A 17,284-nucleotide genomic window follows, 5' to 3' on the forward strand; every position below is an offset into this window, starting at 1 on the left:
CTAGAATCAGTTTGCACCGTGTTACCCAACCGGCAATCAGATAGGCCACTTGCAGAGCAGAAGCACAAGGAAAAGATGGGATATACAAACTACCTAAGATCTTGTCTAACCCATTAATCTCAAGAAAGCATCAACTTCAGCTCAAGCTCAGAAGGTGTCAATACATCTCTGCATAGGTACTACCAGGGTGGTTTTTAATTGTCTTTGGAAAGTAATGTTCTGACTTGAAGTGTCGTCACTTGACAGAGGAGTGCTCCTGAGTGCCAGCAGTACTAATGACTGTTTATTAGGAACACATGGCGCTATCTGAGTGCTAACAATGGGATGCCCAGTAATGAATGTGATGGGACTTGAGCTGTAGAGGTGCAAGTGTGGTTATTTTAGTGGAAAGCAATAGAAAAAATAGAATTCTTTCTAACGGGTGCTCGGTTTGAGGCCTTCATCAGAGCACTCAATGAAGAAAGACACATACTTGTAACTGGAATGTTGCTGGCGTAGATCCATGCACCATCTGGGAAAATGTGGGTGGAGAAAGTGAAGCAGCAACTCACAGCTTCCCTAACAACTACTGTCAAGCTCCCCTAGGGCAAGGGACTTAATTTCCCCATATTGCTTTGGTACAGCTGCTCAGTGGCCAACAGCAGAGGATGATTAGTGTAAGTGTGTAAAAAACAGGGCCATCAAGAAAAAGAGCAAGCACTTTTGGCAAACCTTCCCTGGCTAAATAAAGAGACAGACTCTAGATCTCATCAAGAGCTTCTATGTATGAAACCCATTTTTTAGTCCGAATACCCGGCCTTTCGGCTTCCTGCCCTTGACACTGTTGTAATATCACTAAATCAACTAAACCTAAATCCCCATTAGAGTGAATTTAGAAACTCATGCTGCGGAACGAAAAACCCAAACAAATCTGTAAATTCATGTTAAAGCAGATGAACAGAAGGATTGTGGATTAACGAGAGGGGATTTGCCACTTCGACGTCACTCACAGAGCAAATGGAGCAAATCAAACATCTTATTAATACTGTGACAGATGGATAATTGTGTCATTTTATTATATGCTCACTTGTTCGATACCCACAGGGAGACTTCAGGAGGGTTTAAGCTGCAGTGGGTAATTGTTTTATACCGCTGCTGTCAGGTGAAATCCTATTTCCAGGAGGTCAACTTTTCAGCATTTGAGAAATTCTTGAGTAGCCTATTAATCATTCTAATATGTATTCAAAAAATGTTTAAGTGGTATCTCTAAAGGAATAACAGGAGTTGTAACTGAATATCTGAATTTTTGTTCCAAGAAAGAAAACCACCCAAACTGGGACACAAGGTTTTCCTGTTCTCCTTGCAAAAGCCCACAATAGCAGATTGACTGTGCTTACACTCGTCACTCTTTGAATCATCACTGAATCATCCCTAACATTTCTCTAATCACAATAAGGTGCCCGTGACAAAGCAGGACGGCTGTGTTTGTACAGTCGATTTGCACAGGTAAGTAAGCGGCTTTCCTATGAGAAATGGGGGGATTCAAAGCAAATAAACACACTGTAATCAAATGCAGCCACAGCTACAAATTGCTTTGGGCTGTAATGAAACAGGTCATGGGAGCGGGCGAGACCACCGTACAGCCTAAGCCTTCATCAAGGGAGCTTGATCCTATCAGCGCGGAGCTGGAATATCAACAACACCGACCAACCGATTGTGTTTAGAGTCAAAGTGCTCTGGGAGAAACCCATAACCTCGGGCTGTTATGAACAGACAGTAGCAGCTGTGCACAAGTTACAGACTAAAATAGGACAATCAAATGACTGTGACAGTAACCCAAAGGTGACAGGGATTTTATGAATTGTGTTCATCCTGAAGTGCTTTAGAGAACAGTAAGGAGCTTAGATAGAGGTTAAAAGAAACAAGATAGAGTAAATATTGGTATGTTGGCTTTGTGGGCTCGTTGAACCCAGGGAGGATGGGATATTGATGTTGGAAGTATGCTAATGAGACAGTAGCCTGATTGTAAGGTCTGATAGAAACACATCCATGCTGGCCATCAGTCACTTTGAAGAGGTCAGGAGGACCACACATGCCCTCCTGCTGAGGGTGTGTGAGTTTATCGGAGCATGATGCAATAGGTCAGAGCTATTCCCTGGCCAAATGCTGCTGTGTCCTCCTCATAACTGATGGGCAATTAGCACAGGTAGTGTAGGTCATGAGCTCCACTCAAGCATACAGTAAGTAGGTGAAAACATGAGTCATGACCGATCATGAGATGTTTCCAGTGGGTAAACATTTCAAAGACTACATTTCATTTGCAGTGATGCAATTTATTAACTGAAAACAAAGCTGTCACTTACAGTAAACAGTATATGAAATATGTATGAAGTCAACATGCTCATTTCATTCTCCACATGCAGGGAAATCAAGGGGCATCCCCTCATGTAATTGTACCAGATCCACCAACATCATTTAATAAGCGCAGTCCATTTGCATGCAAATCAGACCAATTACCAACAAGTAGCTGGCATGTGAGTATCATTCCACATAGAGCCCTATCATGCCTCATTTACTTAGCCTTGAAACATAAGCTCCTATGTAGAGCACACTGTTTTCTCTGTGTATATCCAACACGGATTTAGCACTTGAGTAATAAAACTATTACTGCTCGGGAATGTGTAAAACAAAAAATTGGATAAAAATTTAAAATAATTTCCCTCTATAAAACTAAGATTATTTAGTTATTTATTTATTATGATAAAGCATCTAAAGAGAAACCTATTTAGAAACACAACCTTCTCTGCAACAACAAACAGGATGGTGGCAGAAACAGATGTGAAACCTGTGCACTAAAATTACCTCAAACTGCATCACACACGAGAATATTCGTAGAAGTCAATAGGCCAGGCGCTGTGCTGACAGCAGCGGAGACACTAGCATGCTGGCAGAAGATGCCAGTGAGAAAAACTTTGCTGCTGTGACATCCTCAAAGTCTTTCACGGTCAGCAGTTGTCAGAAGTGGCAGCCATGCAGCACAAAGGGCAGAAATACTTACACATACAACATCACAGCGCGCTGCACTCATACAGATCAACAAGAATGGGCACCGACACACGCATTTAATAACATGTAACAAGTTTATCTTAGGGAAGTACTGCTGTAGCCTCACTGTGGTACTAAACAGGGAGTTTTTCCTACTTTATGATGCTCCTGGAATCTCCTACTGTATGGTATCATTATAGGATTTTATGAGGTGTAATATTTTTAACTCATAGTAGCTTCATAGTTTTTTCAGTTGTGTGTGGTGTCTGTTATCCTTTTTATAGTAATTACAGGATAACAATAGTTCTTCGTGGTTAAGGTTCATACACACTTACACCTCTCCTCTTATTCCTCCGATATCTGCTTTCACACCCACTCTAAGCACCATGAAGGGCCGAGCTAAATGGAATAGCAATATAACCACTGATGACCCGAACAGGTTAAACTTGTTAATAGATGGGAGGTGGCAAATTGATGATAAGCTCCAAGTGAGTGAATCTTCCATTTTATGTATGAGGATGGACAACTGGTTTATATTTCATGCAGTTATTTTGCTGCAAATTTGCATTCAATCTGACTAAGCACTATGTAGGAGGCAAGAGTCAATCATGACTGATTAATACCATTGCTAAGCCTACATGGGAGGTTGTCATTGAAATAAGGTGGCCTGTGCTATGATCCATGGGCTTTCAAATGAGGTCATCATATTAAAATATACAGACCTCAGTGGCCATGTAATACGTATGTTTATCAAAGCTAGTGATTTATATTTCAACTACAGTAGCGCTACTATTCCCAGAATGAGCCATGGGAAAAAAAACAGGCCTGCCTGACTTGTCAGTCACCCTGACATCCCACAGGGAGCAATGTTATATTTGTCATTTGGAACGTAATGAGATAAAAGAGATAAGCAGATGTCACAAGAGAACCTCCTTTCTTCCTGCAATCATTCCTCTGACATCAGACATACCACACAGTAATGAAAGAAACACAGTTATAAACACATGGCGCATCAGCTTGTGACAGATGAATGGTGCAATAGGCAGTTTATCAAAGAGCAAAATGTCAGGAGTGCCCTGACAACTCATCCTGAATCAGAACATAAAACAATCCAAGCCAGAGCCACTACTGACACAGCAGCACCTGTTTATTTTCCTCAACAAACCATATCCTGCCAATGATTAACATCTCACTCACAAAGCCTTGAACTTGTAATATGCTGCAAACAGAGTTGTGTGCTGTAGTTGTTGTCAAACACATTCATGTCAAGGACTCCAAACACATTTAGTTCCATGAACCAGTTACAACAACAAGGGAACATGTGTGCTGTTTATGATATGAGCATTTAACTCTGCAGCTGTCAGCAGCCCTGTGTGATGAGAATCAAACCAAGGACTGATCAGTGACACCTTAAGGGGGATAAGGATGGATGGATAAGGATGGCCCTTCTTTCAGATGATTAGAAGAGTCATCCTTATCCGTCCTTATCCAGTGCAGTCTAATTGGCATCTTCTCAAGCAATTTAGAGACAAATTAGACTAGTCCTCACGTTGCTGGTGAGTGAGTGGGGGACCTCAAGGACCCCCACTTTGAGAACCACTCCACTGATGAAGAATGCAGCATTCACACGCGCACACACACAAACAGGTAATGATCCGGTTCCTACTTACCTCCAGACGGTCCAGGCTGATGAAGCTGGCGATAGCAAATCCATCAATGATATCCTCCTCCTGCGAGCTGGACTCCCGTCTCTTCCGCCGGGGGGGACGCGGAGCTCTGGCGGCGGCTGCGGGGTGCGGCGCCTTTTTACCGGGCAGGGAGGCGGCGTCCCTCCCCGGACTGTGTCCCTCCCTGTCGGAGCAGGAGGAGTTGGGGTCGGGGCTGCGGGCGTCTCTGCTTCCTGCCTCCCGCAACCTCCGCACCCTCTCCCGCTTGGACCGGCATCTCCGACCCTGCTTCAATTTCCCATCCATGTTGTCAGAGGAAGCTTGCAGTGTCAAAAAGAAATATAAACCTAACTCCACAGTAGGTGCTCGCCTAAACGCTCGCTGCACCGCGTAATAACAAATAACACACACTGGACTGAGAATCGTAGGCTGCGCTATAACGTGAAGATAGCGCTGCTTGTGTGTGTGTGTGTGTGTAAATAACAAGGCAAATATAGCCTTAAAACACTCAATGACCTTGAGTATAAACCTCCCCAATCTCCATTACGATAAGCAAATGTTCAAGTATCCCACTCAGGCGATAGAGAGGGAGCAAAGCAACGCGGATCCACACGTTATTTTGTCACGAATCTGCACTATGTCGACGCGTTATCCGTTAAAGCAGGTGCAAAACGGTGAAATAGTTCAAATCCACGCATTACACTCGCTTTGTAACTTTTGTTGCATCGGAATAATAACAAGCAATGTTAAAGCCTAACCTCGCTGCATACCGCAGACAGCGCAGAGAAATCATGTCGCTGCCCGTTGTTGTTTTCCACCACCCCAATCCATGATCCAAGGCTGTCAAATAAAGAGCTCGGGATACTATCCGTCCGAAACAAAACGCCTGGCGAACAAGTACGTATCGATTGTAGCTATCGGATGAGTGAATAATCCCGTACGCGTTGAGTTTTAAACCATATTCCTCTCTGCGCTTCAGGGGCAAAGGATCCCAAGTCTGAGAGCTACTTATGCGCAATATTTCCTAAATGATCCGAACCGTCCGAATAAGACAGCTATCCAGTGTGTAATCAAACTCCATGAGGCAATGAAGCGGTCTATTCCAGTTTAGATCATGTTGAGTTTCCTATAAATCCACTCCAGTCCGTCCCTTGGCTGCTCAGTCGCTCAGTGGCTCATGGTATTTTCTATTCGCATAAGAAGGCTTTGATAAGTGTCCTTAAAGCGACAGGAGTGATTAAAATCTCCTCTCCCCCCCTCTCATTCCCTTCTTCCGAAATTAAGAGACACCGTCAAGCTTGAGAGAACCCACATAACTGACGTATTTCCGCCACCTCTGGCTTACAATTTACCATAGGAAGGAAGCTGGTGTAAAAAAATAAATAAATAAATAAATAAAGGGAACAAATCATTCTCTCCCACTTTGTCACACAAGCCACTATTTTAGTCTGTCTGTCTGCCAGAGCTGATGCCACATCATGCTATCCCACTGACTGTTTGTGCTGTAACTGGTAGAAAATGCAGGCCATGCACACACACACACACACACACACACACACACACACACACACACTCATCTATCAGGTTTTGACAACTTCTCCATTCTAACCATGTTGGCTCTGGCCATCATCCCCCAACTCTCTGAGTACACACCAGCAGACGACTCAAAGTGGAAAGTTACATTTCATTGTCAGATTAATGTCAAAATGTCATGAGTGTACAGTAAATATTTGAAGTATGGGTTGCCATACTTACCCTGCCTTGTGCCCCAGCTTTTTAAACCCTGGAGCAGAGTTGGTGTGTTTCCCAATGTGCAGCGTGGGGACTTCCAGGGAGCCCTCTGCAAAGTAAAGCACAGCTTAATTTATCTCCTTTCAATCAGTAGAAAATTAGGGCAATGCCATTATATAATCACTGTATTGTGTAACAATTATAGGTTTCACTGCCCCTACTGTATTATAACTCCACCTACACTTCACTTATTCAAGCCTTTATGAATGTATAAAAAATTTTCCGAATGGGGCCGTGAGGTTGAGTGGTGTAAATTATATTAGTTCATGCAAAGGTGTGGGGACCACTACATGAGATTAAATTCATAATGTATATTACAGTATATACCATTTATTTGTAAGTATCATTTGTGGCTGAAAATAGGGCAAGTTATTAAATAATTAGAAAGATATCTGTGAATGATAAAACCCACTGACCTCCTGCTGTTCATCTTTGTAACACTATGTTACAGTATATTCACTGCACCATCAATCCCACATGAAAATATAACCCCAGAAACTAATATTCAAACTGATAATAATACTGACTACAATACAGATTGCAGGTAAAGTTAACTTTCAGAGGAAACTTATAAAATATAAAATAAAGTTACAGAAATCGAGGACGTGGTGCCTCCTTTGTAAATGCCTGGTTAGTATTTGCATGATGCTTTGCTTAACTGGAAACTTGCTCTCTCGCTCTGAGCTTGAATAAAGGAAGCTTGCTGGAGCTGTGAACCAGCCATCCTGCCATGGTTTAATTCCTACAAAAATTATTTTAACTTTAACAGACAATATACAATAAATTGTCAAAGCTGTATGCAATTTAATGGGTAGAACATACTGTAGCAGAGCCTCAGGGCCACCTATGTTAGACAACTTGTGCACTCAGAATGCATTTTGGATTGAAGCATGTTGCAACAATACAATTCAATATGACAAAAAAGATGACCAAGTGACATACAATAAAGATGAGGTGAATTCACACCCTGTATGATGCAACTACATGCTCATAATAAGTCAGCAGCTCATCCTATTGGCTATCTAATAAGAAAAGACGCCTATGAACTAGATCGTAACAATTTGCAGTTCTCATTAGTAAGAGTCTGAGGGGGATGTGTGGGGAGAAACACTGATGATGAACAGTTAATATCAGAGGCTTACTGGTAATGATCTCACACGAACGTGTGCAAGCTGAAGGAAAATTACAATATTCAGCCAGTGTGAACTATTGCATACAAGAATCCTCTGGCTCATTATTTGATCTTCACAGTAAAAGAAGCAGTGAAAGCAAAGCTGCAAGAGCCAGAATGAAATATCTGGGCAGTTAGTGCGGTGGTTCAGGTGTGGGAATTTTCTTTTATGGCAAGAATCTTCTGTGAAACTGCAAGGCAACGCATCAAAATGCAAAATGGAACTACTTTTATGCAAATACAGTATGTGCTGCAGGGTAAATTATCCAGAGCACTGCAGGTGATTAAACCAGAGACTGCACTGAGCGAGTGAGTAAGACGAAGTTTTTATGATACACACTGCTGCGTCAGGCTACACTGTGTAATCTATACGCAAACATCAAAAATGTTATACTTGCTCACTGCTTACAACTGGCTGCAGTTCAAGCTCTGTAACTAGGAATGCCCTCATGTACATTTCATCCAAGCAGCACATTTGAGGAAGGCAGAAAGTGCATTCTACCTGTATGTTGCTTTGGAGAACAATAACCAGGTGAGTAGCACATCAATCTTTGAGCAAATGGACCTTTCGGTGGAGACGGTATCGTTTTCATGTTACTTTAACCTCTGTAACCACTGTGAATAAACCCCTCTCTGTTTGAGCAGCTTTGGAGGAACTAATTCAGTAAGGAGATTAAAAAAGGGGGGAACAGGTATGGTGAGAGGGCCGTGGAGGAGAGGGAAGAGATTACCTCTGTTTCTTCCATGCTACTATTTGCTGTGAGCTTAATCCATAGCTACGGACTCTGAGCTCCCACATCGCAGTCATTCAAACACTAGCCTCTTTGAAATGCTTAGCCCCGGCTGCGCTGGAAGCTAAAAGGAGGGAGCCTGTCATGCTTTTATGATGTTTAAACGGCAGAATTGTTTTTCTTTGCTTCTGCCACCACGATAAGGATTCATTGATGTTGCTGGGGTCAAGGTGCTTGCTTAAAGGGCTATTTTCCATTGAGATAGTTCTATGAGTGTACTGTGTGCTATAGACATGGGATTGAGAGGTGAGGGATCTGAAGTAAGCAATAATAAAAAAAGAAATGTCTCCTCAAGTACACACCGTATCCTTTGTAAAGAATATAGCCCCACAGAAATCAATAAGCCAAGATTTCACAGTAGAACACTCAACAGCTGTAAAACACAAATCCCTACACTGCTGTAAAGAAAATAAATTCTGTTGCCTCTCACAACACAATTTGTGCACAGTCAGTATATTAGGACCACATTCATCACTTGTGGAAGCCATCTCTCAGGCTTTCTTAAGGTATGGTAATGGTTTAACTGGCAGATTTAGTTCCGCTGGGTGGGCTTGCAACCCATTGCCAGACGAGAACATCAGTATTTGCCAACGTTTTTCAAATTCTCACTTTCTACAATATCTGTGCATGACAAATGCATGGGATGGTTTGGGTAAGGTAAAGAAGTGGTTATGGCAAATAAATTATGGTTACAGTATGGTTAGTGTTAGGCAGCTAAAACACTTTGGTTAAGGCCACGGAAAGATCGTGGTTACGGATAATAAAAAGGCTAAAATTAACTGTGGGTCTGTGAGGAGACCCGAACTCCAGTCTCCTGCATCCTGACTCAAACTTCCCTGGACATAATTAGGTGTTCACTGCGAATCAACTTTTACCACTGGTAGAGTTTGTTTGGTTGTCTTTGACATGGGTTAGGGTCCCGAGACGAAGAAGGAGATTTCAGGTTCAACTTGGTCTTAACTTGGATAAATATTCACCAGTGAAATTCTGAATTCATACCAGCTTGCCGAGTGCAAACTTTAAACCAACCCTGCACTATTTTGGGCATTTGCTAGAACATTTTGTAGTTTTTAGCCATGTTAGTTCTCTAACAGCTCTAGGGATGGCAGTGTCAGTGTGTCAGTCGTACAGTTGGTCAGTCAGTCCACCACTTTGATCCAAACTGAAATAGCTTAACATACCAATTTGATGGATTGCCATTAAATTTAGTACAGAAATTCATGGTTCTCAGAAGATGAATGCTTCAGACTTTGGTAATCCCCTGACTTTCCCTGTGGTGCCATGAGCAGGTTGACATTTTTGTCTTTTAGTGAAATGTCTCGACTACTATTGGATGGATTGCAGTGAAATTTGGTACAGATATCCATGGTGCACAGAGGGTAAGTCCTAATGACTTTGGTGATCCCCTGACTCTTCCTTTAGCACCACTAGCAGGTCAAAGTTAGTTCTTATTCTGTGAAATATCTCAACATCTGCTCAATTGACTGACAAACAATTTTGTACATTCTGGACATTCGTGGTTAACAGATGATGAATCCTAATGACTTTGATGATCCCTGACCTTTTCTCTAGCGCCACCATGATGTTGACATTTGTTGTTTTGAGTGAATGTCTCAACAACTATGGGATGGATTGGCATGAAATTTGGTACAGACATTCATGTTCCCCTCAGGATGAATTGTTATCACTATGGTGATCCTTTAGCTTTCCATCTAGCACCACCATCAGGTCAAATATTTTATTTTTCCAATACTTTGGTTTATGGCCAAATATCTCCAAAACTAAAAACACATCTGTACTGTATGTTTAGTGCTAATTAGCATATGTTAGTGGGCTGAAGCCCTACACACGATGGTTAGCAGTGTTAGTATTTAGCTCAGAACACCACTGTGCACCACAGCACACTATCATGGCTGTAGACTCTTATAGTCTGCTTCTTGGGAGGACAGTCACAATTTGCAGTTTCCCTGACAAATTATCCCAATATTTTCCAAAAAATTATTTGCCATTGTTTGTTAAACCACCAGCAGCATGCTGATGTATTTAATCCATCAGAAACTCTAGCAGCAATGGCAACCAGCTGTTTTGAATATGGAGTTGTTGGATTCTGACTGAGACATCTCAATTTGCTGCCCTAGCTGTCACTGAGGAATTACTGTGAGGGAAAACATAAGTCCGTGGCTTTATGCCTATAGGGCTTTCGGCTGCCTCTGTGACACATCATGGAGTAATTCACTAGTTTGGTGGCAATTTACAGACAGACTCAACAAGAAACCTGCCCAGGGGCCTCAAGCAACAAGCTCTCTCTCGGGAAACCGTGGCCAGCTATAGGATTGCCTGGGCCGGGTCCTGCAAACCGCCGCATGAAAAATTAACCTGCTCACTCCACAGATGAGGCTTAAACATCCTCCCTGCCTGAGAGCCTCCTTACACACTGCCATCATCTTTTGCCCCTTTATTCGCTCCCACTCTGCCTCTTTTTCTCAGCCTTTCTTCCCCTCTTCATCTCTCTTGTTTTCTCTCCCTGCATGCTATCTGTACAGCTCAGGTTATTTAGATCTGTCGCAGAGCCAGCACTCCGTATCTTTGCTTTAAAGACAACAGCTGTTTGTTTCATGTTGAACACAGGCAATTATTTATAGACTGGCAGCATTAGCATGAGCCTATCAGATATTGCATGTGTAATGTAAACATGTGCATAGTGACTGCCATCAAGTAGTAATGAATCATTCCAGAGTACTTTATCACTGAAAGTCAAATGGAAGTCACCAACTTAAATAAGTGAGGTAACAACAGGGGATTAGTCAAGAAACTGATACCAAAGGCAGTGAGGTGTCAATAATTTAACGGAGTAGGCTGTAAATCTAAGTGCCTTTGGATATTTCATACCACTGGGGAGCAAAGTTTAATCAAACAGAAAGATTGGCCCCAGAGCTGTGTAGGTGAGAGAGCTGAATTTATTGGCAGCCCTTGAACAGGCAGTCAGGTTTTTATTACAGGCATCATTCAGGGCGAAATTAGCAATGTGACCTGCTATTTTAGTGAAATAAATTGAGTTAAGAGATTGATGTGGATAAATGTCACGTTAAATGTCATCATAAAAAACTATGTTTCTTTGAATTATTGTAAGCCACGAAGGGATGTGTTTCTGTTCCCATTCTTTTTTCTCCATCCTTTTTTTCACTCTGAGGATCCTTCAGTCAAGAATTCCCACTTTTCTTGTTTTGGTTCCAGGCATTGCTCAGTATTTTGAGCAAAATGCCATAATGGTTTTTATTGATCCTTGATGTCTGGTGCCCTCTCTGATGCTAAAGTAACAATGCTCTCTGCCTCTCCAAATCGCATCAACAGATGTTGTGACAGCAGAGCTTTTCATAAAAGAGCCCAAAGGCGGTCAATATTTCCCAAGAACCATGCTTTGATTTCCGTCGGTTGGTGGAAGGATACAGTGAAGACGTTGTTTGCGTTTACTCACTACACACTTAGTAGCACCTACAGTTCACCAGTATTATCCACTCATATATTGTATTTAAGGTGTAGGGAAAACAGAAATAGGTAGTGAAGGCAGAGGAGTGGCAGCAGCTTCACTTTTGTGCTAAAAGCAATAGTTCAACATTTTGGGAAATTGACATGTTTGCTTTCCAGGTGAGCGTTAGATGAGAAGATTGATACCCTTCTGGTATGTGTCTGTTAAATATGAAACTAAACGTCTCCTAGCATATCCCAAAATCTACTATACTATTCTGACTATCTCTTTAACTTTGCAGTTTTATAGTTTTGCTTCATCCTGACACCACTTGTGCACCAAACACTGAACACAGATGAGAAACTGCAAGTCTTTTCATCAGAGTTTAGTCAATTAAAAAGCTTATTTGCTAAAAGGTCAATGCATTCCTTTAAGCAAAATGGAGTGGATTATGTAAAATATTAAATTTTAAAGTACTTTGTAATGTATTTTGGATGATTTGCATGACAGGGTGCACCAGTGATTAGACTGTGGTGTGACCTGTGGCTCAGTGGAGGAGGGAAGGCAAAAAAAAAATAAAAGGTTGAATTACTCGCTCAGGGATTAGTATCGAAGTTTTACAAAAAAGAGGCAGTTAAGGATCGCATGCATATAACTTTGTAAATAGCTTGAGGATAGGCAAAGATTGACAGGGTGTGAGTGGTTTCTTTTACGTATGCAACGTCTCTTTTCTCTGGTGCTTTGTGAGAGACAGAAAAGTATTCCCACTGGTCACGCTGCAATTAGCACCCGAGCCACTAAACCCCAGAAGCTGCAGCAATCACTTGTGCCAAGTCCCCAAACAACCACCTCCCCAAACCTCCCACACACACAAAGCCCATTCTCCCTCCTTTCACTTCTCGCTTGGGTCTCGCTCAGGGTTTCTCCAACACGCAGCCATGTGGTAATGTACACTGTAACTGTTCACAAGTGGCAGATTTTTCAACCTCGAAGGCCGTGTCACACAATGCCACATTAGCAGAGTTGATGTTTTCTCAGTGGCACTCAATGGACTGACACAATGTGACAAACTGTCACAGGGGAGGGCTTCCCCGCCCAGGACCTCGCTTGTTAGAACGTGTGAATAAGTGAGCGAGTGACACCGAAAGAGAGTAACAGAGAGAGAGAGAGAAAGAGAGAGAGAGAAAGAGAGACTTCTCTCAGCTTGTTTTCCACGCATATATGCAGCTACGCAATATAATGAGCACAATGTTAACAGAGAGGGTAAACATAGAAGGCAGCATAAACAGGCTGACAGCAGTCTGTATAATGAGGGAGCTCCACAGATGAGCTTGTATCCATCCTCATGGAGTACGTATGAATGGAGAACTGTGGCGACTTAACAGAGGACCTTATGAGAAATCATGAGAGTGTATCGTTCATTTTATTTATCCAAAGTGAGTTTGTCTTCACATTTATACAGGTTTGACCACTAAGCAGTTGTTAGGGGTTAAATTGTTTGCTCAATAGTCCATCATCTGCAGAAGGAGAATACACACACACACACACACACACACACACACACACACACCTTTTCTGAGTAAATAAAGAATTTAAGTAAATATCAAAATATTACTCAATAGTAGATTTATGTAAAGGAACAGTCACATGTTCTGTACGTTAACTGTCCTTTTGCGCTGTATATGAGGTCCAGTGTACTATAAAACTCTGGTAGAATTAAGTCACATGGCATTAATTCACAAGTATGAGTTATAAACATTTAACCAATGGCATGTCAACAGTACTTGTTGAGGGAAGGGAAACTCAGCTCATGCATTTTTCTCTGCTATATTTTCTCCTTGATGCTGGCGAGGACCTTGTGAAGTGGTGGATGAATTTCTAGTTAAGACATAAATCTTTTCACAGACTGTGCAGCATCAGTGATTGGCATCAAAGAACAATGATGTACGGAGTGTACACCAATATAGGATCGTTCTACGTCTTTACAAAAAAAACACAATCCCCGCCCCAAAAAAATGCCCTTGTGTTCTGTCCCTTTGAGCACTGCTGATATGCATTGTAAGTGTTAATACGGTGCATACATTCAAACAGCAACTGAGAGGCTTGCTGAATAACAAGCGAGTGGGAAGAATGGAAAATCAACGACAGTCAGATTGAAAGTTAAAAGGCTGTAAAATGAGCGTGTGTTCAAATTGAGAGAGAGGCTGTGAGCGGGCGTATTATACTTGGCTTCTTATAACGCTCCCCTGGCTTTCACAAGGCTCTTGATTAGCAAACAGCAGCCCCCGAGATAAAACACACTCATACACAGGGGCTGGATTTGCATGTAAAGAGACTTGGAGCTTTTCATGCATGCATCTACTCCAGGCAAATGAGAGGACATGATGCTTTAGATGCTGCTCCTTCTTGCAGGAAGGCTTCTGATTCTCTCTTTTGTTTTGTACCCTTAAGGGTCAACTTTTCCTCTTACCAGATATTTATTTTTAGGGTTAGTTACCCTAGCAGTGACAATGTGTGGATACTCGTAGTTATACACGGTACTGACATGTGTTTTATACTTCTGTCTTTATCTTGTAACCTTGCAAGTTCACTTTGTACTCAGTTATGATTGTGAAGAACTGGTGCTTGTTATAGACATAGTGGATTAATAACACTAGTAGCATATTTGCACTCATGGTTGATCACGCATGCATTTGCCACACAGGTCTTTTGCAAACTGGAACAACAGGACGTCATGTACATGTCATACAGCGCTGCAGCGGCACACATCACTCCGCTCAACAGCCTTTATCGCTTTGTGTACTCAGAGAAGATGTTTATAATAAAGCAGAAGAGATGATTAAAAAGTACCTCAGGATGATTTGCATAAACTGTGAGACATTGTGAGCAAATATGTGGATAATTTGGTTTATAAATGAAGACATGCTGAGGCAACCTAGCCTATTACTTTCATGTGAGAAAAGCAGTCGCTTCTTGAGTTCACCCCTAGTAATGACTTGGTTAAATATAATTTATGACTTGGATCATAAGTTATTCACCGACTTGCTGATTAATTATGTAGGCCCGAAATGTAATAGCTCTAATTATTTGTGACAGTAGATTTTCATCGTTACAGATGGAGGGAGTTTCTAACAGCGGGTTTATGCTAAGCAGCTTTCTTTTGTAAATCGATACAGATGCATTTAAGCAAATGTGAAAAAGTGTTTATCCTCTTGCTTGATTGTATAATGCTGAAGGATTTTCTTCTGCAATACTATGCATGCATCCATTAAAAATCATTACTTTAAGGTCATCATTTAATCCCTCTAAAATATAGAGGATCCAGTCACTAGACGCTAAGCTGATTTTGTTCTACTCTCATTTTTTAAGACTTCTTGTCAAATGATTGAATCTCATTTTTGAATAGTACTGAATGTATGGCCCTGGAGCAAAGTAAAGTCATTCTGTAATGATACCAAATACAGGGAAGGATGTGGTCAAAACCTTTCATCCATTTTCCATGCTTGTTTAACTTTTCCTACACACCACACTAAATCCATTTTCCACACGAATTTTGAGGCGCCTTAGCTCAAGATTGGTGCAGACAGCTAGTTAAATATGTATATTTCAGTGGCAATGTACCTCCAGTTGAACAGAGTGAGTGACTGAACGATAGATCCTACAGTGAATCAGAACCTCAACTGCTGTAAGCCTTTCAGAAAAGGCTGGTGTGACACTTCTCTACATGTGCTGGATTGTGGAGGAACAAAAAAATTCAAGGCCCACAATATAATCTCACAATATCACACTGATGTGTTCCAGGCATGGTAGCCAGAGCAATCAGGCAGCATATTCTAGCGATGTATCATTATATTTCATCTCGTTTCAGTAAATTTTACAAAGCAACCAACATAAATTTGTAAAAGTCGATAATGTCTTCATGAGTCTGAATCTCTTTAAGTAGTCTGCAAGAAGACAAAAACAGTTTTTGTTCCTGTGTGGTCTATTTCCATGACAATGTGGAGTGGCACTGTGGACCTTTCTCCAGTGATATGCAGTATATCAATTGCAGCAGGCACACCTGAAAATACTGATTTTGAAAACTGTGGTCCCTAAATCTAACTGTTGTATTAAGTTGTATTACCAGAATCCAACAAGGTGTTAAGCGCGTGTTCCCTAAATCCAACAAGGCATCGTGTGTGTTCCTTAAATCCAAATAGCATGGTGCGGTGAACTCTCTCCGTTGCTGTTTAGTGAGTCACTGTCTCTGCAGTGCTGTCTCCCAGCTGATCTGTAGTTAATCTCTCGGAGGTCTCCGGTGGGAGGAAATGATGAAGGGAGGAAGAGAAAGACAGAGAAATAGAGTTACTCTTTGCTGCAGCCCGATGAGCTTCTCTAAGCTAAGACTCCCAAGGGAGTGCTCATGGGAGTGTTCATGTGTCCAAAACCCAAGCAAAACTTCACAGACTCAAGTGATTATGGTTATAGTGTGCGTTTACGTGAGTGGGCTTCAATGTTTACTTACAGACTGAAATATACCCTAAGTTTTTTGATATTTCAGTCTCAATATCTAGCAGACAGAGCTGCAGGGAGTTAATGGGTTTCATTAAATCTGACAGATTTAAAGCATCAGCAGTAAAATCTATAAAATTTCAGGAACTGCAGCCTGTTGCAGAATCCATGTTTTAGTTTCCTCAAGGCTTGAAGTCGAAAGTCTCTTTTCTTTTACGTACATGTCTTCATGATTAAGGTTGACTGAGACAGAAAAATCAATAATGGGTCAGCTTTTAGTGAGTGTGTTTCATAGAAGGGTGGTTGATTTCAAGCTGTTCAGGTACAGAAAAGACCCACAGTTTCTCTGGTGGTGAGTCCGTCAAACAAAGAAATCAAAGTAATTTAACAAGTCCAACAGATTGAGGACACGGCTGCATGATGCCTGCATTTGGTGGGCTTCCAGGTGGCAACCAGGCTGACAGTGCTGCGCTGTTCCACTGCAGGCTCTGCTCACTGATCTCCTCTCTCCTGAGATGCACTTCACCCTCCAAGCACAAGAGATCTGCCACGGAGAAGACAGAGAAATCGCTTTCTCCACTTTCTTCTGCTTTTTCTCCCCCTCAAAAGAAGCCCCTGTGCGTCTGCGATGCAGCGAGCAAGATGAAGATCAGACCTTTATCCGAGCGAAAACAGGTAGACACACATTCATAGACAGAGCAAATGCTTTCACGCACGCTGTCCCAGCAATGTATACTTTCTCATCCCGCTGTGCCTAAAGGAGTTCTCACAATTTGTACGAGATGAGAGGCAGAGATGGGGAGAAAGGGAGAGACAAACTGACAGAGAGAGAGGCAGAGAGAGATTGGATGTGTTCTCCACCTTGCTTCACTTCTCACTGGGA

The 17,284-nt window shown here is 41.9% G+C and overlaps 1 protein-coding gene across 14 annotated transcripts in view; it reads right to left on the reverse strand.

Annotated features, from left to right (window-relative positions):
* Window positions 1-5,970, reverse strand: part of fbrsl1 (fibrosin-like 1) — a 270,998-nt gene extending 265,028 nt beyond the window's left edge. For 7 of the 14 annotated variants that reach the window (XM_044195675.1, XM_044195672.1, XM_044195673.1 and 4 more), the window contains exon 1: window positions 4,695-5,968. In XM_044195675.1, the coding sequence (XP_044051610.1) occupies window positions 4,695-4,997 (303 nt within the window). In that variant the 5' untranslated portion in view covers window positions 4,998-5,968. Of the gene's footprint in view, window positions 1-4,694 lie in introns of all 14 variants that reach the window. The other 7 variants (XM_044195674.1, XM_044195680.1, XM_044195679.1 and 4 more) reach the window with 3 other exon arrangements.
* Between the last annotated feature and the right edge of the window lie 11,314 nt (window positions 5,971-17,284).

The sequence above is a fragment of the Siniperca chuatsi genome, linkage group LG5, assembly GCF_020085105.1.
Source record: "Siniperca chuatsi isolate FFG_IHB_CAS linkage group LG5, ASM2008510v1, whole genome shotgun sequence".
NCBI lineage: Eukaryota > Metazoa > Chordata > Actinopteri > Centrarchiformes > Sinipercidae > Siniperca > Siniperca chuatsi.